Genomic DNA, 22,964 nt, shown 5'->3' with positions numbered 1-22,964 from the left:
ACTTGGGCCATCTGCCGCTACCTTCCTAGGTGCATTAATAGGGAGCTGGATCAGAATTGGAGCAGCCAAGACTCAAACTGGCATCCATATAGGATGTTGGTGTCACAGGCTACAGTGATACCCCCACACCATAGAGCTGCCCCTAGGGGCAGTTTTTTTTTTATTAAATTTATTCATTAATTACATTGTGTTAAGTTTCCTGCCCCTTAACATAATACAAAAGTTACCAAAATATAAGATTTTTCTGTCTATATCTACTTATTTTTATTAGAATATTTCCCTAAAAACATTCCCCATAAATAAAAATTAAGAAATGTCATGTTATGGATAGTTTATAAAAATATTCAAACTAGGTAATTTTAGGTGGGTAGACATATCTAAGCTCACACAACCCACATTCCTTAATCGAGAGTTCAAAATAATAACACACATAAAAATAAAAGACTTTTCCAAAAAAAAAAAAAAAAAAAAAATTACATTGTGTTGTAATTACATAAAATCTGGGATTTTCCCCCCACCCTCCCCTCCATGGTGGGCTCCTCCACCTTGTTGCATAACCATAGTTCAAGTTCAGTTGAAATTCCCTCTTTGCAAGTATATGCCAAGCATAGTGTCCAACATCTTATAGTCCAGTCAAGTCCAACTACCCATTGGGTAGACCCTCTCTGGTCTGAGGGCAGAGACAGCAGAGCATCATCCCGGTTAAATAAAAGCACTAATATACCATCTGCAACAATTAACATCGTTATGGAATCAATTGACATGGTATTGAGCAGTCAACATGTTAAAAATAAATGTGATTTCTTAACCACTTTTTGTGACCCCCCATTCACAGTTCAATTTTAGTTTATATACTACATATGACATAATACCCATAACATAACATGTTGTGCTTAACATCATATCATCTTAAATTAAGGCAAACATGTGGTATCTAACCTTTTGGGATTGGTTCATTTCCCTTAGCATTATGGTTTCCAGTTTGGCCCATTTGGCTACAAAGAACTGCATTTTGTTTTTTTTAATAGCTGAGTAGTATTCCATGGAGTAGATGAACCATAGCTTTCTTAGCCAGTCCTCTGGTGATGGGCATTTTGGTTGTTTCCATGCTTTTGCAATTACTGATTGTGCTGCTATGAACATAGGAGTGCATGTTGGTTTCTCATAAAACAAGTTTTTTGGATATATTCCTAGGAGTGCTATAGCTGGGTCATACGGTTAGGGGCAGTTTTTAATAGCATCACATGTAAGTCTGGAAGTGTGTGTACTTCGTACTCTCAGACACACACACACACACACACACACACACACACACACACACACACCCCACAGGCCTTGCTTTGTATTCAGAGGGGATTCTCAGCTCTGAGTCACATCCAAAACCACAAGTGCACTGGGGCCGCCTTTCTCTGTGGCTTTCATTTTCATCTCTGGGACTTGTGCTGTTTGAGCTCTGCCAAGCAGCTGTGGCTGCTGTTCACAGCTGGCTTGATGCACTGCCAGCTTCATCAGGCCACGACTCAGACACTATCTCAGCTTGTCTGCCTCTGTTCTTGGCCCCCAGGGGTAGGTGCAGGGGCTGGATTGGGCTGGCTGCAGCCAAGATGAGCTTAACTTGCATCTCATGTCCTTGTGTGATGATGCTTTTGCTCTTCTTTTGAAGTCTGTGATTGTGCAAGTAATTTTGTCAAGGCATCCAGTGTCACATAATGGTTGTGGTTCTGACCCAGGTCTCTGCTGCCACCTCTTTTGGCAGAAATTTCACCAGTGTTGACCTTTTAAAACATGCTTGCAAATTACTGATTTTTATGTGACCTCTAAACAGTTAAATATCTGTGTAGGGGGATAAAAGAGAACTTTTTAAAGAACCCAGTCTGCCTGTGCATGGATTTCACAAATTTTGTACCAAAATAAACTTATCTTTTAATACAGTCTTCCTTGAGATTTTGAATTGCCATCAGAAGTTTGTGTGACTTTTACTGTCCATTTGGCTGTTTCACTCTGGACTAAGACTTCATCATTCATGTCCTATAGTGCACTAAGGCATTGAGTCCATCCACATTCGTGTCTTCATCCAGCAGTGAGTTCCCACAGAGCGTTCCTGGAAGCCATTCCTACACTGAGATGGCCAGTACTAATTTCCCTATGAACAGAATTACCTGTAGAATGTGTGAATGCTTGCATACCCCACTAGCCCCAAGCTACTGTGTCCCCATCCTGACTCTCCTCCAGGTTACCAAACTGCCCTTGCCTTGGCCTTCAAATTTTTATATTGAGCCAAGTAATTCTGCATAGACTTATGACCTGCTCATCCATTGGAGATTCAGCTGCTGGTTTATAAGGCTCCCCGATCTTAAGGTGGTCAACTAATTGTCTTTTAAACATACTGCTTTACTGCTTCCTTCCAAGAGTTGAGGACCAAGTTACATCTGACCCTTAAGAGATGTTCCAGGTTTGTTCTTGGGAGGTGTGTAAATATTGCTTCCTTCCAAGTGTTCAGAACAAAGTTAGGTCCTTAAGAGACGTGCTGGCTTCATTCTTGGAAGGAGTGTTTTTGAGAGCATCCTCTGCTTCCTGGTATGTGTTTCTATTCTGTCTGCAGGGGGACGTAAGTTCTGAGTGGTGGTCCTGTGGAGTCCTACTTATCAGCAAAAGGCCTGACACAAATGTATCTGTCTGGGTTGGGCCTCTGGGACCAGGGCAGGGCAGTGATCTGCCACCCAGGCAGTCATGGGTCACCCTGGCTTCCTGCTGCTGGATCTCTTGCTGTATTTTTCTAAATCTTGCAGGTCCTAGCTCAGAGCTTTTCTTGAGTTCTCCATGTACCACATGTTCCCAGAATTAACAAAGATTGGTTTTACGCAGGCTATATAATGCAGGTCTTGTTGAAAAAGTCCACAAAGGCCTTGTCAGCCACCATAGCTGGAGTATCACATTTTTGTTTTTGTTGGTTTAAATGTAGATTGGGGGGGATGAAATTAATTGAAAATTTCTTTGAATGATCTCAACAAGGCCCTTTAGAACAATGATGATTCTGTATAACCAAACCCCAGTCCTTCTCTGAAAAGATGGATTCATAACAAGTGAAGGAAAATCTTTTTGGCCATGACATTCAAGCTATGTTTGCACTTGGCACTGAGATGAGGGTCTCAAGCCTGTAGCTCTGCAGCCTGTAATGGGAGAAACCCCTAAAACCATGTGACAGATGAAGGCATTATCCAGTGTTGGTACCACAGGGTTTATTTTTCCCTTTGATCAGACCATCCACATATCCAAAAACGATCAGACTGAACTGTTCCCTAAAGATTTAGTTCTTGCCTTTTTTTTAAAAAGATTTGTTTATTTTTATTGGAAAATCAGATATACAGAGAGGAGAAGAGACAGAGAAGAAGATCTTCTGTCCACCTGTTCACTGCCCAAACAGCCACAATGGCCGGAGCTGAGCCGATCCAAACTCAAGAGCCTCTTCTGGGTCTCCCACACGGATGCAGGGTCCTACGGCTTTGGGCCGTCCTTGACTGCTTTCCCAGGCCACAAGCAGGGAGCTAGATGGGAAGCAGGGCTGCCGGGATTAGAACCGGCGACCATATGGGATCCTGGTTTGTGCAAGGCGAGGACTTTAGCCACTAGGCTATCATGCCAGACCCAGTTCTTGTCCTTCTTAAAATCAGCTTACATATTGGATTCTTGGACTTTTGATCTGCCTAGATTGCATGTCCTGTTAGCTCTGTTAAATCATGCCGGCTGAATACTTTCCAGTTGTCTTCTCATAAGTTTTAGTCTTCTGAAGACTCTAGTAGTGCCCTTTGTGTAAGAATCCAAAGTGCTTTTTATTACCTGATGAATGAATAAAAACTGGTTACAATGCTTCCCCTGGAGGAAAAGCCTGGACCTATTTTGTTTTTAAAATAAAGATGGCTCCAATGTTTGGGAAGACATTTCCAAATCAAATCAGCCTGTTTTAATAGGGAAACTAAAAGCAAATTTAAATGCACCAGAGGTGAATCTTCAGGTCAGACAGACGGAAGACAGTTCAGGTTGGCTAAATCAAAGCATGCTCCCTTCTGCAAACATCATGCCATTTCCAGGAGTTGGAGTGGGCACTGATCTTTTTTTTTTTTTTTTTTAAGATTTATTTTGTTTTTATTACAAAGTCAGATACACTGAGAGGAGGAGAGACTGAGAGGAAGTGGAGCTGCCGGGATTAGAACCAGCGGGTGGGCACTGATCTTTGAAGACACTGAGCTCTATGATCAGGTAGTCTTGTAGCTGGTTTATTTATGTAGGATTCCTTTGCTCTCTGCATAATAAGTTAACGCCTATCCAGAAAGCTCAGATGAATTTATCTCCAGAACATCCTGTGGTTGTTGAGCTGTTGGTGCTGGGGCCATCTCTCTGTGCACGTCCAATGTTGCCCTCTGGAGGCAGAGATGCGATTGGATTTCTGAGGATAACGTACATCCTTCTGCAAAGGAGAAATTCTAAAGATAAATGTGTGAGTCATAGTGGAGCATGTTCACTTGGAGGTCATGAATTGCAGCCTTGCTACAACATGTGGTGTTTGCGGCATCTGGATGTGTTTTTTATTTCTTTCCATCCCTAGCGTCCACCACACACTCTGGAGACCTGGTCAAGACTCTGTGTTGGATGAGTGCGTGAATGTGAATTAGTGGTTACAATAAAAACCCTTCCCTCAAATAGCCTGGTTTAGATTTCAGCCTATGCTGCTTAATGGATACATAAGAGACTATATCATTAGGATGCAAGTCGCCTGCCTTAATTATCTCTAAGGAGAAGTTGACATTTCACAAAATAAATGAAAAGAATTACTCCACAGTGCCAAAGGAAAAAGATCAAAAGAAATTTTAATAAAACGTTTAGATGGATGATACATTTTCATATTCAGACTGTGAAGGATTATTAGAAAAAAGAAAGTAAATATTCTTTGATTCCCTTCACTTAGGATGTTTTGATGAGCTTGGCCAAGGCTGTAGCCAATGCTGCCGCCATGTTGGTGCTAAAGGCTAAGAATGTTGCCCAGGTGGCCGAAGATACTGTCCTGCAGAACAGGGTGATCGCTGCTGCCACTCAGTGTGCCCTGTCCACCTCCCAGCTTGTGGCGTGTGCCAAGGTAAGCCAGATGGCTCTCCTTCCCTCTGCCAGCTGCCACATGCTCTCATCTGCCTGTCATTTGGCAGAAGCAAGAACAGCATTGCAGAAACAGTCTGAGACATACAGCCTGCTTCAGGTGTTATCTTTGAGGTGACATAATAGGATATTAGTGAAAGCTAATTCCACTTTTATCATTTGTTCCTTGCTCAAGTCCTCAGGCAGTTGGCACTTTTCTCGAACCCATTTCTACATGTAAATTGCTCTGCCTGCCATTCAGACTTCTTGGTATGTCTCATTTACACCTGTACACAGAATTCTTGCCAATGGTGGGCTCAGAAATCACCTGCGGGGTATGCAGGGCCCTTTTTACACTGCACAGTGTCTGATGGAGGATAGGACTTACTGGCAGGTGCACACCCTCTGTGTGTCCTGCATCACCTCATGTGGTCTCCCACCTCCTATATATCACACTGTTATACCTAAAGAGGGAACCTGGGGCCGTGAGATGCTGGTAAGTAGTTTAACGTCATCAGAGTACCAAATGGCAGAACTGGTGTTGTCACTCAGGTCTTTATAACTGTAGATACCCTTTCCACTCCATCATATGTGAATCCTCAATGAAGATAAAAGTTAAGATGTAGGATGTGCACATGTGGACTTGATGGGATTCCAGGTTGCATATCACTGGCTGTATCACTGGTAAATAATAGAGTAGTCAGAAGTCAATATCATGCTTCCTGAATGATGAAAATCTCAGCGGGATAGCTGACATCATACAACCAAAGTGGGCTGGTACTATTGGGACACTTCAGTCATGGACTACTTGGGTCCCTGCCAAGGGACTGAAGCCCAGAGTGTGATATTACTAGGGGGTGGAATAGGGAGCTACTGGGCACACGGCAGGGCCTGAGGTCCCATGCAGCACCCAAGCCCCACTTCCGTCTGTCTGCAGGTGGTGAGCCCTACCATCAGCTCCCCTGTGTGCCAGGAGCAGCTGATCGAAGCAGGGAAGCTTGTGGACCGTTCGGTGGAGAACTGCGTCCGCGCCTGCCAGGCTGCCACGGCTGACACCGAGCTGCTGAAACAGGTCAGCGCGGCGGCCAGCGTGGTCAGCCAGGCCCTGCACGACCTCCTGCAGCATGTGCGGCAGTTTGCCAGCCGTGGTGAACCCATCGGCCGCTACGACCAGGCCACTGACACTATCATGTGTGTCACCGAGAGTATCTTCAGTTCCATGGGTGATGCTGGTAAGGCACTGGGTGCAGGCACGCAGGGTTGGGACAGTAGGTTGTTGATGCCAGGTGTTTCTGGGAAAAGTAAAGGCTACCAGGATTGCTGACTGCAACATGTGTGCATTAGCCTCTATCAGGGACATCCTGATGATCACAAACATGGCCATGCTGAATGGCTTCTGCAGAGTTCTCAATGGGTTTTCATTACAGTTGAGATGCCTGGCATATCCCTTCTATTCTAGGAGTACAGGTGTCAGGTGAGGAATGACAGAATCACAGCTGCCACGGAAGATCCAGGAGCAAGGCTTGAGGGACGTTTACTCCCAGGTCTTCTAGGAGAATCACCTTGCACTATGTGGGGGTCACAGGAATGATGCCAGAGTACTCAGGAGGCAATAGGTTGGGGGAACACCCTAGATCATGGCCTGTCTTGAGTTTTCTGGGTAAATGGTCTTAGATTGATGAATTGAAACTTTTTTTTGGTTACACAGGTGGTCACTCACAAAATTACCTGTGACAGGGTGGGGGGAGTCTTGGCTCCTGGGGTGTCTGGGTCAGAGAGACGTAGATGGCTGTAGGCCAGATATTTGTTTTGCATGTCAAAGGCATACTCCTGACTGGGCCCCTTGTTTGTGAGTTGGCTAACCCTGGAGGATCATGTCTCCCTAGCAGAACGGATTGTTAAGGTATCAGAACATCACCAGTCAAAGTAGACTTAGCTTTTCAGCCTGTTATTTGGAAAGTCAGTCAACCCACCCAGCACTGTGCTGCTGTGCTGTCCCCCAGAACTTACCACTTACCACTGACCAGGAAATGTTAACCTCGCTAGGGCTGTGTGTAAGGGATACCGATACCTTTTGGCTTTTTATAGAGTTGTGCTATAAGGCACATTAATGCAAACTTTTTAAAAACAGTTTATTATTTTAAGCTTTGTTCCTTTGAAAGAGTTACAGAAAGATGGGAGTGTCAGAGAGATCTTATACCCCGATTCAGTCCTCAAATGGCCGTGATGGCCAGGGCTGGCCCAGACCATAACCAGAGATGAAGAGCTTCATTCTGGTCTCCCACGTGGATGTCCGAGTCCCAGATGCTTGGGCCATCTTCCACTGCTTTCCTGGGAGCATTAACATGGAGCTAGATTGAAAGTGGAGTAGCTGGGACTCCAACCAATTAGCTCCAGCCTGTTACACTACAATGCCAGCCCCTCTATTGATATTTTATAACATTTCTTACCTCGTGAGTCTCTGGGATGTTTTTCATCTACACCTATATGGTGATCTGTTTAATGACAGCATAGTATTCTACTTTTGGAAGCATCAGAATTTACTTAGCTAGTTACTTGAAAAGGACATTTAGGTGATCTGCAAGTTATTTACTGTGTATTTTGCATTTGCAAAAAAGAATGATATCAGAATAGGCAATCTTGTAAAAATATCTTTGTTTACTTTCTGAAATCAATGTGTAAATTTCTTTCAGTGAAATTGCTGGTCAGATAGGTACATGCATTTTGTATTTCAAACATTTTTATGGAATCTCCAGAAAAGATCCAGAGTTTTCACTTCTGAAAAGTCTGTTTTCCTACTTCCTCCCCAGCACACAACAATGGTGAATAATGAGTTTTTTGTTAAATAAAATTGCCTCATACCCTTCGGTGTCCTTCTTAGGTGATTTAATTTAGGAAGGTAGGATTGATCTGCATATTATGATTTTTTTTGTTTTTTTTTTAACTAAGCTTTTATCCTGGAATAATTCATACTTACAGAGAAGCTGCAGAGGGGAGCACCAAGTATTCCCAAGTCCTTTTGCCTGTTTCCTTCATTTCTGATGTCCTAATGCAGAGTGTATTTGTCAGAGCCAGGAGGTCAGCACTGGGACATGACTGTGAACTAGGCTATGGACAGGATTTGGATTTCATTGATTTTCTGCTGATGCCCACAATCCAATACAGGACAGCACACTGAGTTCAGCACATTTTTATTTCAGTAAGAGCTTTTCTCTTCTACCTTCAGGTTGTAGTACTTCAGCTTCCTGTCACTAGATCTTTGGGAGAAGAAAGAATCCCATTTATCTGAGTAGTTTTAAATTTAATGTTGATGATCATACTCCTCTCACTTCCAGAAGGAAATTGAAAGAGATTTTAATAAAATCACAGGCACACTACAATTAAGAAATTAGTAATGCAGGAACAAAACCAAGGCTGAAAAGAAGAGTAAGCAAAGAAAAATGTGATAGAGAAAACTGGTGAGTGTATGAACATGAATCCGGGGTTTGTGTTCCTCTGGTGACAACCATGCGGCACAAATGCAGTGGTTCATGCAATACTGTTCATGTGGTACTAGGTAGCATAAAAATTAATCCAACCTGGAAATATCTATTCCTATAACTGTTCTTCAAAGAGTTTGTAAGGGGATTTTCTATAATTCTCAAAGTAAGGTAAACAATATTTTCAACTTACTATAAAGACAGAACCATCCACTGATTTATTTCCCAGAGTTCTACAAGACCAGGGCAAGGCCAGGAAAAAGGCAGGAGCCTGGAACTCCATCAAGGTCTCCTAAATGAGTGGCAGGGATGCATGTTCTTAAGCCATCACCCCTGCCTAGTAGGAAGCTGGACTTGGGAGTAGAACTGGTACTTGAATTTAGGCGAGGTCTTAACCACTGTAACAGACACCCATCCCACCTACATTTCCAAAATATTTACTAAAAATGAATCTGCATTATTTATTCTCTACCTCTCTTTACAGAGTGTTCTTCGGCTCCTTGGGTCATAGTTATCCTTCATTCTTTGCTGTTTGGGCTTGAATGTATCTGAAAGTGCCCTCCTTGCAGCCAAATCACATAGTTTTGGTCTTGAGTCTGGTTTGGGTACCTTGCTAAGGCATACACTGTGGGGGTTCAGCTCTCTCTGTCTTACTTGCCTGGGAAATAATAAGGATGACAAGACTATGCTAGCTCCTGAGGTCTACCCATCCTATAGGAAGTAGATGAATAGCCACATCTTCTGTGTCTCCCACAGGTGAGATGGTACGCCAGGCCCGGGTCCTGGCCCAGGCCACCTCAGACCTCGTCAATGCCATGAGATCAGATGCAGAAGCTGAAATCGACATGGAGAACTCAAAGAAACTCCTGGCAGCAGCCAAGCTCTTGGCTGACTCCACTGCTCGCATGGTGGAAGCCGCCAAGGTATTCTGTTGGAGTGGTTGATTTGAAAAGTGAACGCTGTGAAGTGTCTGAGTTTGGAAGGTACCTGCAGGATAGAAGGCAGATGTTCAGCCAAGTGTGTGTTTGGGTTTTTTAAAAACCCATGCAACCATGCAGCATGTTACAGAGTAAGTTGTTGAGCATAGCAGGAAATCTCATCTGGGCAATACTGCCAGCTCAGCAAAGCTCCAGCCTCCTGCCTGGCCACGGTTGTCTTTTTCTATTGGGTCATAACCATTGGATTAATGGAATGGGCTAATTACCTTAACCCAGGGATTTCTAGTGGTGAGTTAACCTGTACCTTCTGTCTTCCCAAAAGTATCTTCCACGTGACTTATCAACCCCCCACCAAGATGATGCATAATAGAATGGTTCCTACCTCACTGTTCTTAAAAATCCCTATAGGCAATTTAAATAGTATATAAAATGAGCATCTTTATGCAAAATGTTTGAGCTCAGAAATGCAATGTAGGATTTTTGTGGTTTTTAGAGTATCTGCATAAACTTAACTGAATAAGCATTCCTAATGCAAATATCTAAAACTTTTGAACATCTGGTTAGCACTCAGAAAGTTCTAGATTTCAGAGCATTTTGGATTTGGCATTTTTGAATTAGAACTGTTCAAGCTGTATAAAGATTTGAGTAGAACTAAGAGGCAGCTTTGTGCTTTTCTGACATCTGTGCTATAGCACGATGTTTCTAATAGCCAGTGATTCATTGTTGTTGTTGTTTTTAAGATTTATTTTATTTTTATTGGAAAGTCAGGTTTATGGAGAGAAGAACATGCGCAGAGAAAGATCTTCCATTCACTGATTCACTCCACAAGTGGCCACAACAGCCCGGGCTGAGCCAATCTGAAACCAAGAGCTAGGAGCTCCCTCTTGGAGTCCCACAAGGGTGCGGGTTCCCAAGGCTTTGGGTCATCTTCTACTGCTTTCCCAGGCCACAAGCCAGGAACTGGATGGGAAGTGAAGCTGCCAAGACACATTCCCATATAGGATCCTGGCACATGCACTAGGCTATCTCTCTGGACCCGCCAGTGATTCTTAACCAAAGTCTTTCACTGTCCCCTGTGAAACACATTGGAGTGCACAGGCCTTGTTCCTCCCCGCAGATATTTCCATTCATGAAGACATCAGGAAGATTGTGTGAGACAGACAGACAGACAGACACAGAGAGTTAAGAGTCCTGCAGCATATCCTGCATACCTGAGAGCTGTTTTGAATGGATAAGAGCATAGTCTTTATGCTTTTTAAAATATGCATCCAGCATATGTTTCTCATAGAATTCATAGAATATACAAATAAGTATACAAAAGGAAAATAAAAACCTCCTTTCTTAGTCTCCCCTCAGCATAACATGCTGAGTTCATTTCTGTTTATGTGAGAGTGATTAAACATCTCCACCCCTCCCAGGCCTTCAGCAGTGTGGTAGAGGAGCGCATGCAAACACAAGCCAGACAGCAGCATGGTGATGGTTCCGTCAACCCTGAGCCATGTGCTGAGACCCTTAGGCCTAGTGGGGCACAGACATCTTACTTTACAGTCTGTGGATGGGCGCAACAAAATGTGCCAAAATCACAGTTCTCAGGGGGCATCCCTGTTGCTAAGCGGTGCCTGCCTGTATGTGGACCCCCTATATGTGGGTCGTGATGTGCAGTAATGATGCAGAGCTGCTTCATTGACCCTAATACCGTGTCTGTCTCCTGAGGAATAGAGTTCTTAGTGATGTTCCTTGGGGTAGGAGGAGAAAGGAAGAGTTAGGGACTGGTCAGACAACCAAAAATACTTATTATGGTTCTGTATGCTAGTTGATAAGTTTCTAAGGATTTTACCATCATTCCCCTTCTTTCTTCTTCCATGTTCACACATAGCTATCTCACACATCTCACAATTGAAAGTTGTGACTTTGTTGTATTGATTTTGCTGAATTTTGTTGACAGCTAATGAATGTGTGATGCCTAGATTTTCAAAGGATATAGTTAATATGTAGAAAAAATTTTCATCATCAGTAAATATCCAGCCATGTAAAGTACAAAGCCTCATAGAATAAAAAAGGTTAATTATGGTACAAGATTTTTTTTTTTAATCTGTGCATGTTTCCCGTGGATTTTTCAAAGACTCTTATATCTGATCAACATTTATCATGAAGAAGGGTTTGGGAGGAAGACCCAGAGAGTCCAAATCTTGTAAAGTGTTTTGTTTGCTACTGCTTGAAACACAAAATTAAGCTCATGTTCTACTCAAGGTGTCAATGAAGGCATAGCATAAAAAAATACCTGCTGATGCGAAAAAGTAAAATGACTTCTGTGAACTTCCTAAAGAATATAAAAAGGACCTAGTCATTTCACAATTGAAATGCAGACAAGAGACTTGTAATTGCTGGAAACATGAAATCCAGGTAACTATAAACAGGTGGTGTAAGACCAGAAGGTTCTATTCAGAGAGGATATTCAAAGTAATTTTGACATGGGTGTTAAAACCTTTCCATACAGTATGAATTGCTGTAACTTTCACAAATAGCTGAGAGAAATAGGTTCTTGTAAATTGGTAAATTTGACAAATGGGCCATTTGGAAAATCTAGACATTGAGAGAATTGATTTCCGATAAATCAGCGAGCTTCTCTCTGCTATCTTCACTGCCTTGCAAGAAAATATTGCCCTACAATGTTCTTAGAAAGAAGTGTGTTGATTTGTATTCACCAAGCACTGAGGGCAACACATCCAGGTCTGTGAGAAAAGTTTTCATAACTGCTTTTATGATAGGTGGGAGAGGAAGCCTGGATGGGCCTTAAGCCTTGGTTGAATGATTAGGCAATAAAATTGTCTCCTCTCGCTATGTTCCTTTTAGCTTTATCCTACTTGAGAATCCTACGTATCTAAGTAAAACCTGAGAGTACTAAGAAACTTTCTTCTAAAGCAATGTAGTCAAGGGCCGATGGAACACCGTGTTGTGGCGTACCTGTGCCTTCCTTCACACCCGCTCCTAGGTCAAGGATTTCAGCTTTGTCTACTCAGCCCATTGCATTGAAATCTCAGCTCTGTTCTGCTTTCCAGATAGGCTCTGTAGGGTTGAGGTTTCTACATATGGTCTTGCCTTAACTGTGTATTCTCACCATCTTTTTGGGTGGCATTCTCATAGGGTCCCTGTTCTCTCCACCCCCTACCCACCACACACACACACACACCCAGCCCACCACCACTTCCACCTGCTGGTGTGTTCTTACTGGAACCTTATCCTTCACATTGAATTATGCCTCAGAATGTCCCAGTAGTGATGTGACGATGCATATATCATCATTGTGCTTGTCATGGCAATTAAAAGTAAAATTCTCCCTGGGATAGATGAGAGAAAGGGGACATTTGTCTGAATGTCATTTCTAACTGCATGGTGATTTGTGTAGATAACCAAGGCTATGATCCACAGTGTTTAATGATCAGTACTGGATTTCTGTCTAGCCATGCAGTTAGCAAATGTTTCCCAGTGAGTGTGTGTGTGTGTGTGTGTTAAGAAACATCTCTATCATGAAGACATGACTCCGCCTAGCATTTGGCCTGCCCTTCCAGTTACTTCCTGTTCTTGGGATAAAATGAACGTGAGAGCATGAGTTGGGGCAACTGTGGCGTGCTGCCCACCTTGGACCACATGTGTTCTTTGTTCTCACCTTGACAGGGTGCTGCAGCCAACCCAGAAAACGAGGACCAGCAGCAGCGCCTGCGAGAAGCCGCGGAGGGCCTCCGTGTGGCCACCAACGCTGCTGCCCAGAACGCCATTAAGAAAAAAATTATCAACCGACTTGAGGTCAGGGACAAGACTGGACCCTTTTAGATGGCAAGGAGTTGCTTGAAAAATAGTTGGGCCAACAAAGCAGTGATGCCCACATTAAACACAGCCACATCCAGGTTAACAATATTATGTGATGGTTTAGGCACAGGCACCAATTACATGTCAAAGTTTAGCACTTGGGAATAGGTTGCAGACTATTTTCCAGAACGAAGGACCCAATTTTTGCTGTTTTCTGGTGTTTAAGGGTGAGATATTGCTTTAAAATGTCAGTGTTTGGTTAGAGATAGCCACATCATTAGGGATTCCCACAGAGAACAGGGCACTTGGGGATCCTGGGGATGACGGCCAGCCTGGGGTGGACAGATAGACAAGAGAAATGCTTCAGATTTTTTTTTTCAGAATGGCATGAGTTGAACATAGTGATGGACAAATTATTTCAGGAAATTACTTCGGGAAAATGGTTGGCTCTGCTGAGTCTTCTCAGAAAACCCTAGCAGACAAACTAGAGGGGATGGCAGCTAGGCCCTGCCTGGGTGTGGAGCTGTCCCCGCTCTTAGGAGGACTGCTCTGGTCTGGGAGAAAATGAGGCCCTGTGACTTTCAGAAGGAAGCAGAATACACAAAAGGTAGTATGTTAGGGGAACCAACTTGGAGTTTCTGAACCAATGCCTCTTTGGGGCTCTGAGAGGAAGGTCACAGACACCAGTGTTTATACTTGACAAAGAAGTCAGTCTGTGGTGCTTCAGGTAGATCTGCTTTCTTCCCGCCTAGAATGTTTAGATTGAGAGCAGGTTATGAGCACCACCATGCTCTTGGAGTTGTGCCCTTGTGTTTCTGAGAAAGACAATCGAATGCCAGACCTTGAGGTTTTCTATCATTGATCCAAAAGGGCAGATAACAGGCCATTCTAAGGCCAGAGTCCTTGGTGATTTCTAGGAGGCAGACTCTGCTCCCTGGAGTTTCTGGCAGAGCCAGCCGTATCCATGCCCACATTTTAGTGGAGGTGATGTATGTCCTACATATGTGTGTGTACAGCTGCAAAACCTGGCCTCTATTTCCTGTATTCCTCTGCAGGTAGCCGCCAAGCAGGCTGCAGCTGCAGCCACACAGACCATCGCAGCCTCCCAGAATGCAGCTGTTTCCAACAAGAACCCTGTGGCCCAGCAGCAGCTGGTACAGAGCTGCAAGGTGAGCTACCGCGTGCAGACAGCTGGGTCTGCCCAGATGGCCCCAATAGCTTCAGGACGCCAGGTGCCCCAGTAACTCAGTTAGGACAGATTATCCAGGCCCCTAATCCAGTTTGCTCCATACCCTATGTTCCAGGTGGATGCATGTCTGGTTTGTGTCCACTCACTGGCCAGTGTGTTGGGACGGGAAAAGATGGATGTGTTTTTCTCCAGTGTTGTCCTTGCTTTGTCTTCATCTTCTTCTCCATATTGGAGAGTTCCCACAACAGGGCCTTCTGAGGACTTGAAAGTAGAAAGAAAGCCTGGAGTTTCCACAGTGGCTCCCTCCCTGGGAGATGGAGCTTCCATTTCCATCTTCACTGATGAGGGCAGGTTCCTTTGTGATTTCTTCTGTTCCTGTCTCAAGGAATGTCCTAATCTGCCATCTATGGTGTTGTGCTTTAACGGAGCTGTTAGCTTCTGTTCTACTGGGACTGTGATCTTGATGCTGTGTTGAGGCTGACTTCACACCAAGCTATACAATCAAAACCATTGTGGTCTGTCTGGGGATCTTTAGGATCAGGCACTAAATCCAAGGGCCCAGCCTTTGGCTGTGAGTGGGCAGAGTATCTACCTGGAGTCCCCTGGCTGCCCTTAGCAATGGGAGCTAGCTGGGGTGTCCTGCTTAATTGTACACAAGTTGGAGAGCTCATCGCTCTCTCTCCTAATTCCAAACTGTAAAAATGGTTTACACACAAGGGGTATCGCTGCCTCGACTTCAGAAATTGCTGTAAGAAAATAAAGATTCATTTATTTGTTTGTTTATGGAGCTGACATGATGATTCAACAGGCAAATCTGCCTTGCAGCACCAGCATCCTGTATTGACACTGGTTCATGTTTCAGCTGCTTCCCATCCAGCTGCCTGCTTATGGCCTGGGGAAGCAGCAGAGGATGGCCCAGAGCCTTGGGAAACCTAGAAGAAGCTCCTGGCGTCAGATCAGCTCAAAACGTTTGGGGAGTGAACCAGGAGATGGAAAATCTCTGTGTATTCGTCTTTCTCTAACTTGGCCTTTCAAGTAAATCAACAAATATATATTTTTTAATTTTAAAAAGATTTATTGATTTATTATTTGAAGATCAAGTTACAGAGAGGGAGAGAGACAAAGAGAGATCGTCATTTGTTGGTTCACTTCCCAAATGGCTGCAAAGTCTAGTGCTGAACCAGCAGCTTCTTCTAGGTCTCCCATGTGGGTACAGGGGCCCAAATACTTTAGCCATCCTCTGCTGCTTTCCCAGGTGCAAGAGCAGGGAGTAGGATCAGAAGTGGAGCAGCTGAAACAGGAACTGACTTCCATATAGGATTTTGCACTATGTCCCAGTGCCATCTCCCAGAAATGGCTCTGACTTCTGAGTAAGAATTTCTTGTCTCTTCCTGTTTGTAATCATTGCCAGTCCCCCTTTCGAGGGCTGAAATTGCCATGGTAAGAAAAGCTCAGTGGCTGTGCAGGATCCTGGGCCCACTGTCTTTGGGAACTGTGTGGAATACAAGGGTTTGCTGAGAGCAAGTCCATTGCAGTGGAGGGGTTTATTTTCCCTGAGGCTTCAATATATAGCTGCCAGCAGAGGTAGGAAAATGGCATTTGCCTAGCTCTGCAGGCTCCTGCTGTTTGTGTCCTGGGTAAACCACAGGACAAGTTCTCTTTTTCTCTCATACCCAGGAATTTGGGTACAGAGGGGTGATGTGGAAGCACCATGGGGTAAAGTAAACAGATCTCTTGCTTTATCCTGAGTGTGGGCTTTCTGCTTTGAGAAATGAAGAGATGGAGGGTATGAAAGCTATGAAGGCTATCACAGTATGAAAGCTGACACCCAGGATGCATGCTGCCCAGCCAGCATTGCAACATGCCACCAGCTAAGCACTCCCTGCCCTCTTCTGATCCCAGGAGTCTGTGACTGCAGGTGATCTGCCTGTGAATGGCATGGATTCTCAAATTCTAAGTTTGCAACACTAAGGAGCCAGGGCAATTTAGAGACTTTCTGTGGAAATCATCTTCAGCCAAGTGTATGGAGCCCTTCAAGACCAGTAGGGGCAGTGTGTGTGGGAAAAGAGCATCCAGGGATGGGGTTTGGTTTTGCCAAGGACCATACTGTCTAAATGTGCTGTGTAGACCCAGGGCTCAGCACTGTCATCCTCTCATAGTAGGGGGCATTCTCCAAAGTCAACACACATGGGTCATTGTTTCTGGCTGTGCTCAACTTTGATCTCCTTGCTCCTTGTAGGCAGTGGCCGATCACATCCCGCAGCTGGTCCAGGGTGTGAGGGGGAGCCAGGCTCAAACGGAGGACCTCAGTGCCCAACTAGCTCTCATCATCTCCAGCCAGAACTTCCTCCAGGTAACACAGAGCTGTGACCTGGGTCTAGGCAAGGACTGTGCTTGTCCTTAAGGGGAGTAATCAGTAAATGAAGTCCACAGCCTTAGCTAAGTCTTTGCAGCAGACAGGCATTTCACTTCCTGTTGCAGGAGGGGCAGGTAGCAAAGTAAAATGCTAACATGCCAGGGAGGTTGCCCTGGGCATGTGGCCCATGATGCGTTGTTCTCAGGAGCATCATATTGATTTGCACTCTGAGAGAGCAAACATGTCATCTGACAGCACCTGGTGTTAAACAGTCCTGGGTTGTTCCTTGCTTGAGGTTCCACAGTGTTCAGGGTGCCAAGGGTTGTTCCTTGTGGGCTGAAGGCAGAGCTGTGATGAGTACACATTGGGATTGTACTTGGCAGCAGTTGTACTGTTCATCAGGGCATGGGACAGATTCACTGTAAGGAAAATTGAGTAAAAATGAGAATCCTGAATGGTGAGAAAGCTCAATTTATGTGCTTTTTCTATTCACATCTCTCTACCTTAAAACAGAGTTTTTGAATACCATGTAATACTTGCATATTTTGATGCAAGGCATTGCAGCATTTCAACACCTTGTAAACTGATTACACCAGGCAACTGGCTTTTCCACTTTCTTATCTTTGTGTTGAGAGCCTCCCAGCTCCTCTGCCAGTTCTTATAAAGATGAGAGTAATATTATTGAGAACTCAAATCATCCATCGGCAGTTTTTCACTATTTGAATATCCTAAACAGCTGATGCAATCATGTCGTTCAACCCCTTTTCCTTGTCCAGTTTCAACCCATAGCTGAGTTGCAGGACTCAGCAATGTATCATTTTGGTTAATATTTCAAGTCTTTTAACTCCAACATGCACAGATAAAACATGACAATTTTGATGTATTTCCTCAAATTTTTACCACATGTTTATATGTAACAACACACTGCTGTTATTTTTTATTAATTTTGAGAGGTAATGACAGATAACTCCCATCCATTAGTTCACTCTTCACAAATGCCTGGAGCATTCCATGCTGGGCAGGAGGCAGAATCCGGAGCCAAGGATATTATCTGAGTCTTCCACATGGGTGTTAGGAACCCAGAGACTTGACCTGTCACTCCTGCCTCCCAGGGGATGAGTTAGCTGGAAGCTGGAGTCAGGAACCAACACCAGGCACTGAACCCAGACATTTCAATGTGGAATGTGGCTGACTTGATTACTAGATCAGATGCTCATAACTACATATATTTAAAATACGGATTTATTATCAGGTTTCTTCAAACAGTACAAGAAAAGGGCATATTATAACAAAAAGTTGCATGAATTTCAACAGGATTTTTTTTTTTGTACCAAAATAAACTAATTCCATTATGGGTGAACTTTTTAAAGTAACTTTGTTATATATTAAACATCTTAGAAGCAGGTATACTCTCATCTAAAATTCTACTTTTAAAAATATAAGCTACAAAAGCCTTTACTGTTTGTTATTGCATTGGAAACTGTGAAAACATATCGAACAATAAGGACCTGAGAAACATGAGAAATATTAATGGCTATATTCTATGGACTGTTCTACAACTATTAAGAGTTAGAGTATGGGAAATGGGAAGATTATAAGAAAGAATAAATAGCATAATCCTATTTTTGAGAATATATGTAAATATACTCAGGCATTGTAAAATTATTTTGCTCTATAAGATGTGAATTACCTTAGTATTTATCTGCCTTCATTTTTCCAAATAGTTTATTGAGTGTGTATTAGACTCAATAAAATGCCACTCCCAGGAACACTGCACTATTAAATAAGAAATTCTCTTTGAAGTCTATTTTAGATGAGAATTTTAAGCTACTTTCCTAATTCTGTGTCTGACATACCCCCCCCCCCCAGGCATATTTTTATTTTCAGTGTTTCTTAGAGTGATTTGGGGTGTCTGTTGGGGAGTAAGGTCAGCAGGAAGGTAGCTGGCACTGAATGTTCTTAACAATAATTTCTGTCTGCCAGGTAGATGCTGTTGGGGTCCCTGCTCACTGATTCTTGCTGCCTTGGAGCAGCCTGACTCTGTGGTACTCTTTCTACAGCCAGGAAGCAAGATGGTGTCATCCGCCAAGGCTGCGGTGCCCACCGTGAGTGACCAGGCTGCAGCCATGCAGCTGAGCCAGTGTGCCAAGAACCTGGCGACCAGCTTGGCTGAGCTGCGCACTGCCTCGCAAAAGGTAAGTGAAGCCGCATTAGTGAAGCCTCCTCCAAGCCGCAGGAGGAGGGCTCTGGCATGTGCTGCCCTGTGCTCAGCCAGCTTAGGTGTTGTGTTTACATTACTGTGAAGATGGCTCTGTGGATTGACTTCTTCTGCCCATAGCCACACTCTCCCTGTCACTGCCCTCCAGTTACAAGGGACTCTTGTAGAATTATTTGAGCTTGCTTGTATCCTCTTCCTCCTCTCAGAACCTCAGATGAGTGATCGTCCATTTTGCAATATTAGAGGAGACTGATACTTATCACTATCTTGGTGCCGTGAAACATGTGGGCCAAAATAAGTGACCATAGCTTCCTGGAATCATCTTAAAAACAGATTGTTAAGGAAGAAACTCTATTTTGAAGGTCATTTATATCTAAGATTTATTTATATGTTTATTTGAAAGGCAGAATGACACAAAGGGAGATCAATCTTCCACCTGCTGGTTCACTTCTCCAAGGATTATAACAGCAAGGGCTGGGCCAGGCCAAAGCCAGGAGTATGGAACTCCTTCTGGGTGTTCCACAGGGGCTTTAGAGGTTAAAACACTTGAACCATCTTCTGCTGCTTTCACTGGAAGCATTAGCAAGGAACTGAATTGGAAGTGGAACTCCCAGGACATGAACCAGAGCTCCTACAGGGTGTCTACATGACAAGTGACAGTTTAACATATTTTCTTCTTCTCCTGAAAAGTTATCATATCTTATATGGAAGCCTTCAGTATTAATAAGGTTCTCAGTAGAACAGAATTAGAGGTATTGCTGTCTCTGGAATTTATTAATTACCAAAGGACCTTATTACTACTCTATTTATGCTATTAGCATGAAGTTATAACATGAATTCGTTGTTCATCCTTGTAAAAGTCCTTGTATAAAAACAAGCAGCATTATAAATGGCTAAGAAAAGAGAGCTGACTTGAATTTGAATTCTTAATTTCAGCAATATGTTACATTGCTAAAGAAAATTCTCCAGAGCTTTAGATAATCCCAACACACACACACTCACACACACTTTTTCAGATGCAGGTTCCTGGGTCTGACCTCTAAGCAACCAAATTAGAACCCCTTGGTTACAGAACCGGCTCATATACATTTTAAGAAGTTTCCTTAAGAACAGTATAGTCACACAATATGATCAAGCAGCATTTCTGGAGCTGTGAATCCCAACATGAACACACACACAGAACTCTCCATGGGGTGCAGGAGGTCACTGAGAGCTTAAGTGTTCTTCTGATATAGGGTAGGGGTTCAGCTTGCAGGCTCCAGCATCTCATTGCCTGCTTGAGTTCTGGTTCTGCTGTTGAGTTTTTCTGTGGCCCAAGCAATTTAGTAGAGGTCTCTATGCCTCAGTTTCCTCACCAAGTAATAATGGCACATGGAAATCAGCTCATTAGTATCTGTTCCTGCTTTTGCTACTGTTTCCAAGAAGAGGGGAGAAATGATGCCTTAGCAGTATTCAGGGTGCTGATCAGTAATTGAGTGAGCATGTCACATATTGCCAGGTATTATCGGGAGCATGCAGTGAAAGCATTTGGAGGCCACTGTTACAAATGCTCGAGAGAATGAAGTCATTTGTCACTTTCTTTAACACATGACTAAGGGATAGATACTTGATCATCTTCTTTCTGAGAAGATAATGACTTACATTCTAGGGATTTGTAAGGGCTGTGATAAGGTTGGTACAGATTTGTGCCCAGAATCCTGGATTGATTCTTCATTCATTGCTTTCTTCCCAAGCCTGTGTGCACATGTACTGATCCAGGTATGCTGTCTCTAGAACCTTGACCCTCCATGTCTGCAAAGCAAATGCATTCTAGGTAAAAATGGTTTCAAGGAGACTTTTCAATGTATTCGTTCATGAAATAGATGTTGAAGATGCTGACTGAGTATGACTTTGCTCTCTTAAGAAACACTTGCTACCCTTGTCTGCTATGGTAGGGTTTGGAGGAAAATCATTGGTTATACTCAGTGTCACCAAGTGCGGGGGCTCTGTTTCCCCAGCAGATCATGTTACCCATGCCGCCTTCTGTTGCAGGCTCATGAAGCCTGTGGCCCTATGGAAATTGATTCAGCTCTGAACACCGTGCAGACGCTAAAGAGTGAGCTGCAGGATGCCAAGATGGCAGCAGTGGAGAGTCAGCTGAAGCCGCTGCCGGGAGAAACGGTAAGGGGTCTGCTCCAGTGGACCAGGGGCTCTCTCCATCATCAGGGTTGTATTGGGGAGGTTACAGTTACCCTGCTGTGAGGGTACACTGAGACAGCCATCGCTCTGGAGAGGCCCCTGCTGGTGGGTCCATGTGATCTCTTACAGGATTTGGCCCAAGGATGCCCCAGCCTCTGTGAATGTTAATTCCTTTTTCATGAATGATGCTCCTATTACTGGCCAGCGTTCTAATCCTTGGTCCTTTTCTGGAAAAGAATGTGTCATCCAGCTGGAGGTGCTGGTTCAGAGCTAGGAGTATGGGCTTCATCAGTTAGCTGCATAGCAGTCCCCTGTGCCTTGGGACCTTGGGTATCTCACCTGTGAAGTGGGTGACAGTTAAGTCATTCTAGTGAACGCAGAAAAGATCATCAACAATCCAATTTTTTAAATAAATACTTGATGTAATGCAAAGTGTGATAGTATACAACAGCTTTTTAATAGAATGTTGCAAATAAAATGACAAGGTTATATCACCACCACCACCCCGTGCTTATGTCAGTGTGTTGTTGACCAAATTAATACTGCCCTCCTCATCTGCATATATTTGTTTTCTCACATTCCTGAACATTGCTAATGAATCCAGTTTATTAATACTTGTTAAATCCTAACATGCACATAGTCAAGTTTGTTGTGATAGTAAGCTTCATGATAAGTTCTGTGAATCTCCTTTACAGCCAAGGAGAAAACAGAAGCACAGAGATTGTCACTGTTTGTCCAACTTTACCTGTAGTCAGTGGCAGAAACACAATCTGAATCCAGATCTCCAAACCCCGTGCTCCTCATCACATGTGTTGGCAGTCACCCACCTTAGCTACTGGGCTATTGAGGTGAAAACTTTCAGAATAATAAACAGCTTCAAGAGCATCTCACGTGCCATGCGTCAAAGCCTGGAACATGGGGAGCACTCAGAAGACATTTGTTAGGTCACATTGCCCCTCATTCTAAAGATGAACACTGGCTCGGGGAAGCTGAGTCAGTTAAATAAGCTCACCTCGCTAATGCCAGAGTGGAGATTGGCTCTAGGGGCAGCAGCTCTGCAAAGACAGCTCGGAGTCTCTCTGCAAACTCCTGTGCCCCTGCAAGCCTCAGAGAGACTAGCCCAACAAGAATTTTACCTTGACATGGGACAATAGGATGGTTAGAATGGAAGAAACACTGTGTAACTTTAATAAAATTTGTTTGCTTTGAAAAATGTGTATGCTATTAGAACACACTGTTGGCCAACTATCTTATGTGAAGGCTCTTTCCCCCCTGGGAAACAGCTCTTAGAGTTTAAAAACATGTGGCCCCTGACTTGTGTGCTGTCATGGTGCACCTAGACATTCTCTTTCAAAATGTTCGCCTCATGTAGGAATCAGATCATTATCCACGCCCGAGGTCTCCATCAGTGTTCTCTGGATGATTTATTTGGCTTACAAAGTAGGATGGCATGCATTTCATGGGAAGCAAGCACTTTGCCCATTTCTGTAATCTCATTTACTATGCCTAACCTCTCTTTCCATTACATTTCCTTTCCCTTGGAACTGCTCAAAGTGTAATGATCCAATTGAGCAAGGTTGATGCCCCCCCATGCCAGGAAAGTGGAGCAGCTGGATGTATGCCCACTTCCTGCCAAGGCATAATTAATCCCCACTAGGGATGTGTTGCAGAT

The 22,964-nt window shown here is 43.8% G+C and overlaps 1 protein-coding gene across 4 annotated transcripts in view; it reads left to right on the top strand.

Annotated features, from left to right (window-relative positions):
• Positions 1–22,964, top strand: part of TLN2 (talin 2) — a 462,999-nt gene that overhangs the window by 320,828 nt on the left and 119,207 nt on the right. For all 4 annotated transcript variants that reach the window (XM_058665748.1, XM_058665745.1, XM_058665746.1 and 1 more), the window contains 8 exons: positions 4,964–5,131; positions 6,065–6,359; positions 9,363–9,529; positions 13,220–13,348; positions 14,407–14,520; positions 16,780–16,893; positions 18,957–19,091; positions 21,146–21,274. In XM_058665748.1, coding sequence (XP_058521731.1) covers positions 4,964–5,131; positions 6,065–6,359; positions 9,363–9,529; positions 13,220–13,348; positions 14,407–14,520; positions 16,780–16,893; positions 18,957–19,091; positions 21,146–21,274 — 1,251 coding nt within the window. The remainder of the gene's footprint in view (positions 1–4,963; positions 5,132–6,064; positions 6,360–9,362; positions 9,530–13,219; positions 13,349–14,406; positions 14,521–16,779; positions 16,894–18,956; positions 19,092–21,145; positions 21,275–22,964) is intronic.

This window comes from Ochotona princeps, chromosome 6, assembly GCF_030435755.1.
Source record: "Ochotona princeps isolate mOchPri1 chromosome 6, mOchPri1.hap1, whole genome shotgun sequence".
NCBI lineage: Eukaryota > Metazoa > Chordata > Mammalia > Lagomorpha > Ochotonidae > Ochotona > Ochotona princeps.
Note: the sequence above shows the minus strand (reverse complement) of the source record. Positions and strands in the feature narration are given on the sequence as shown.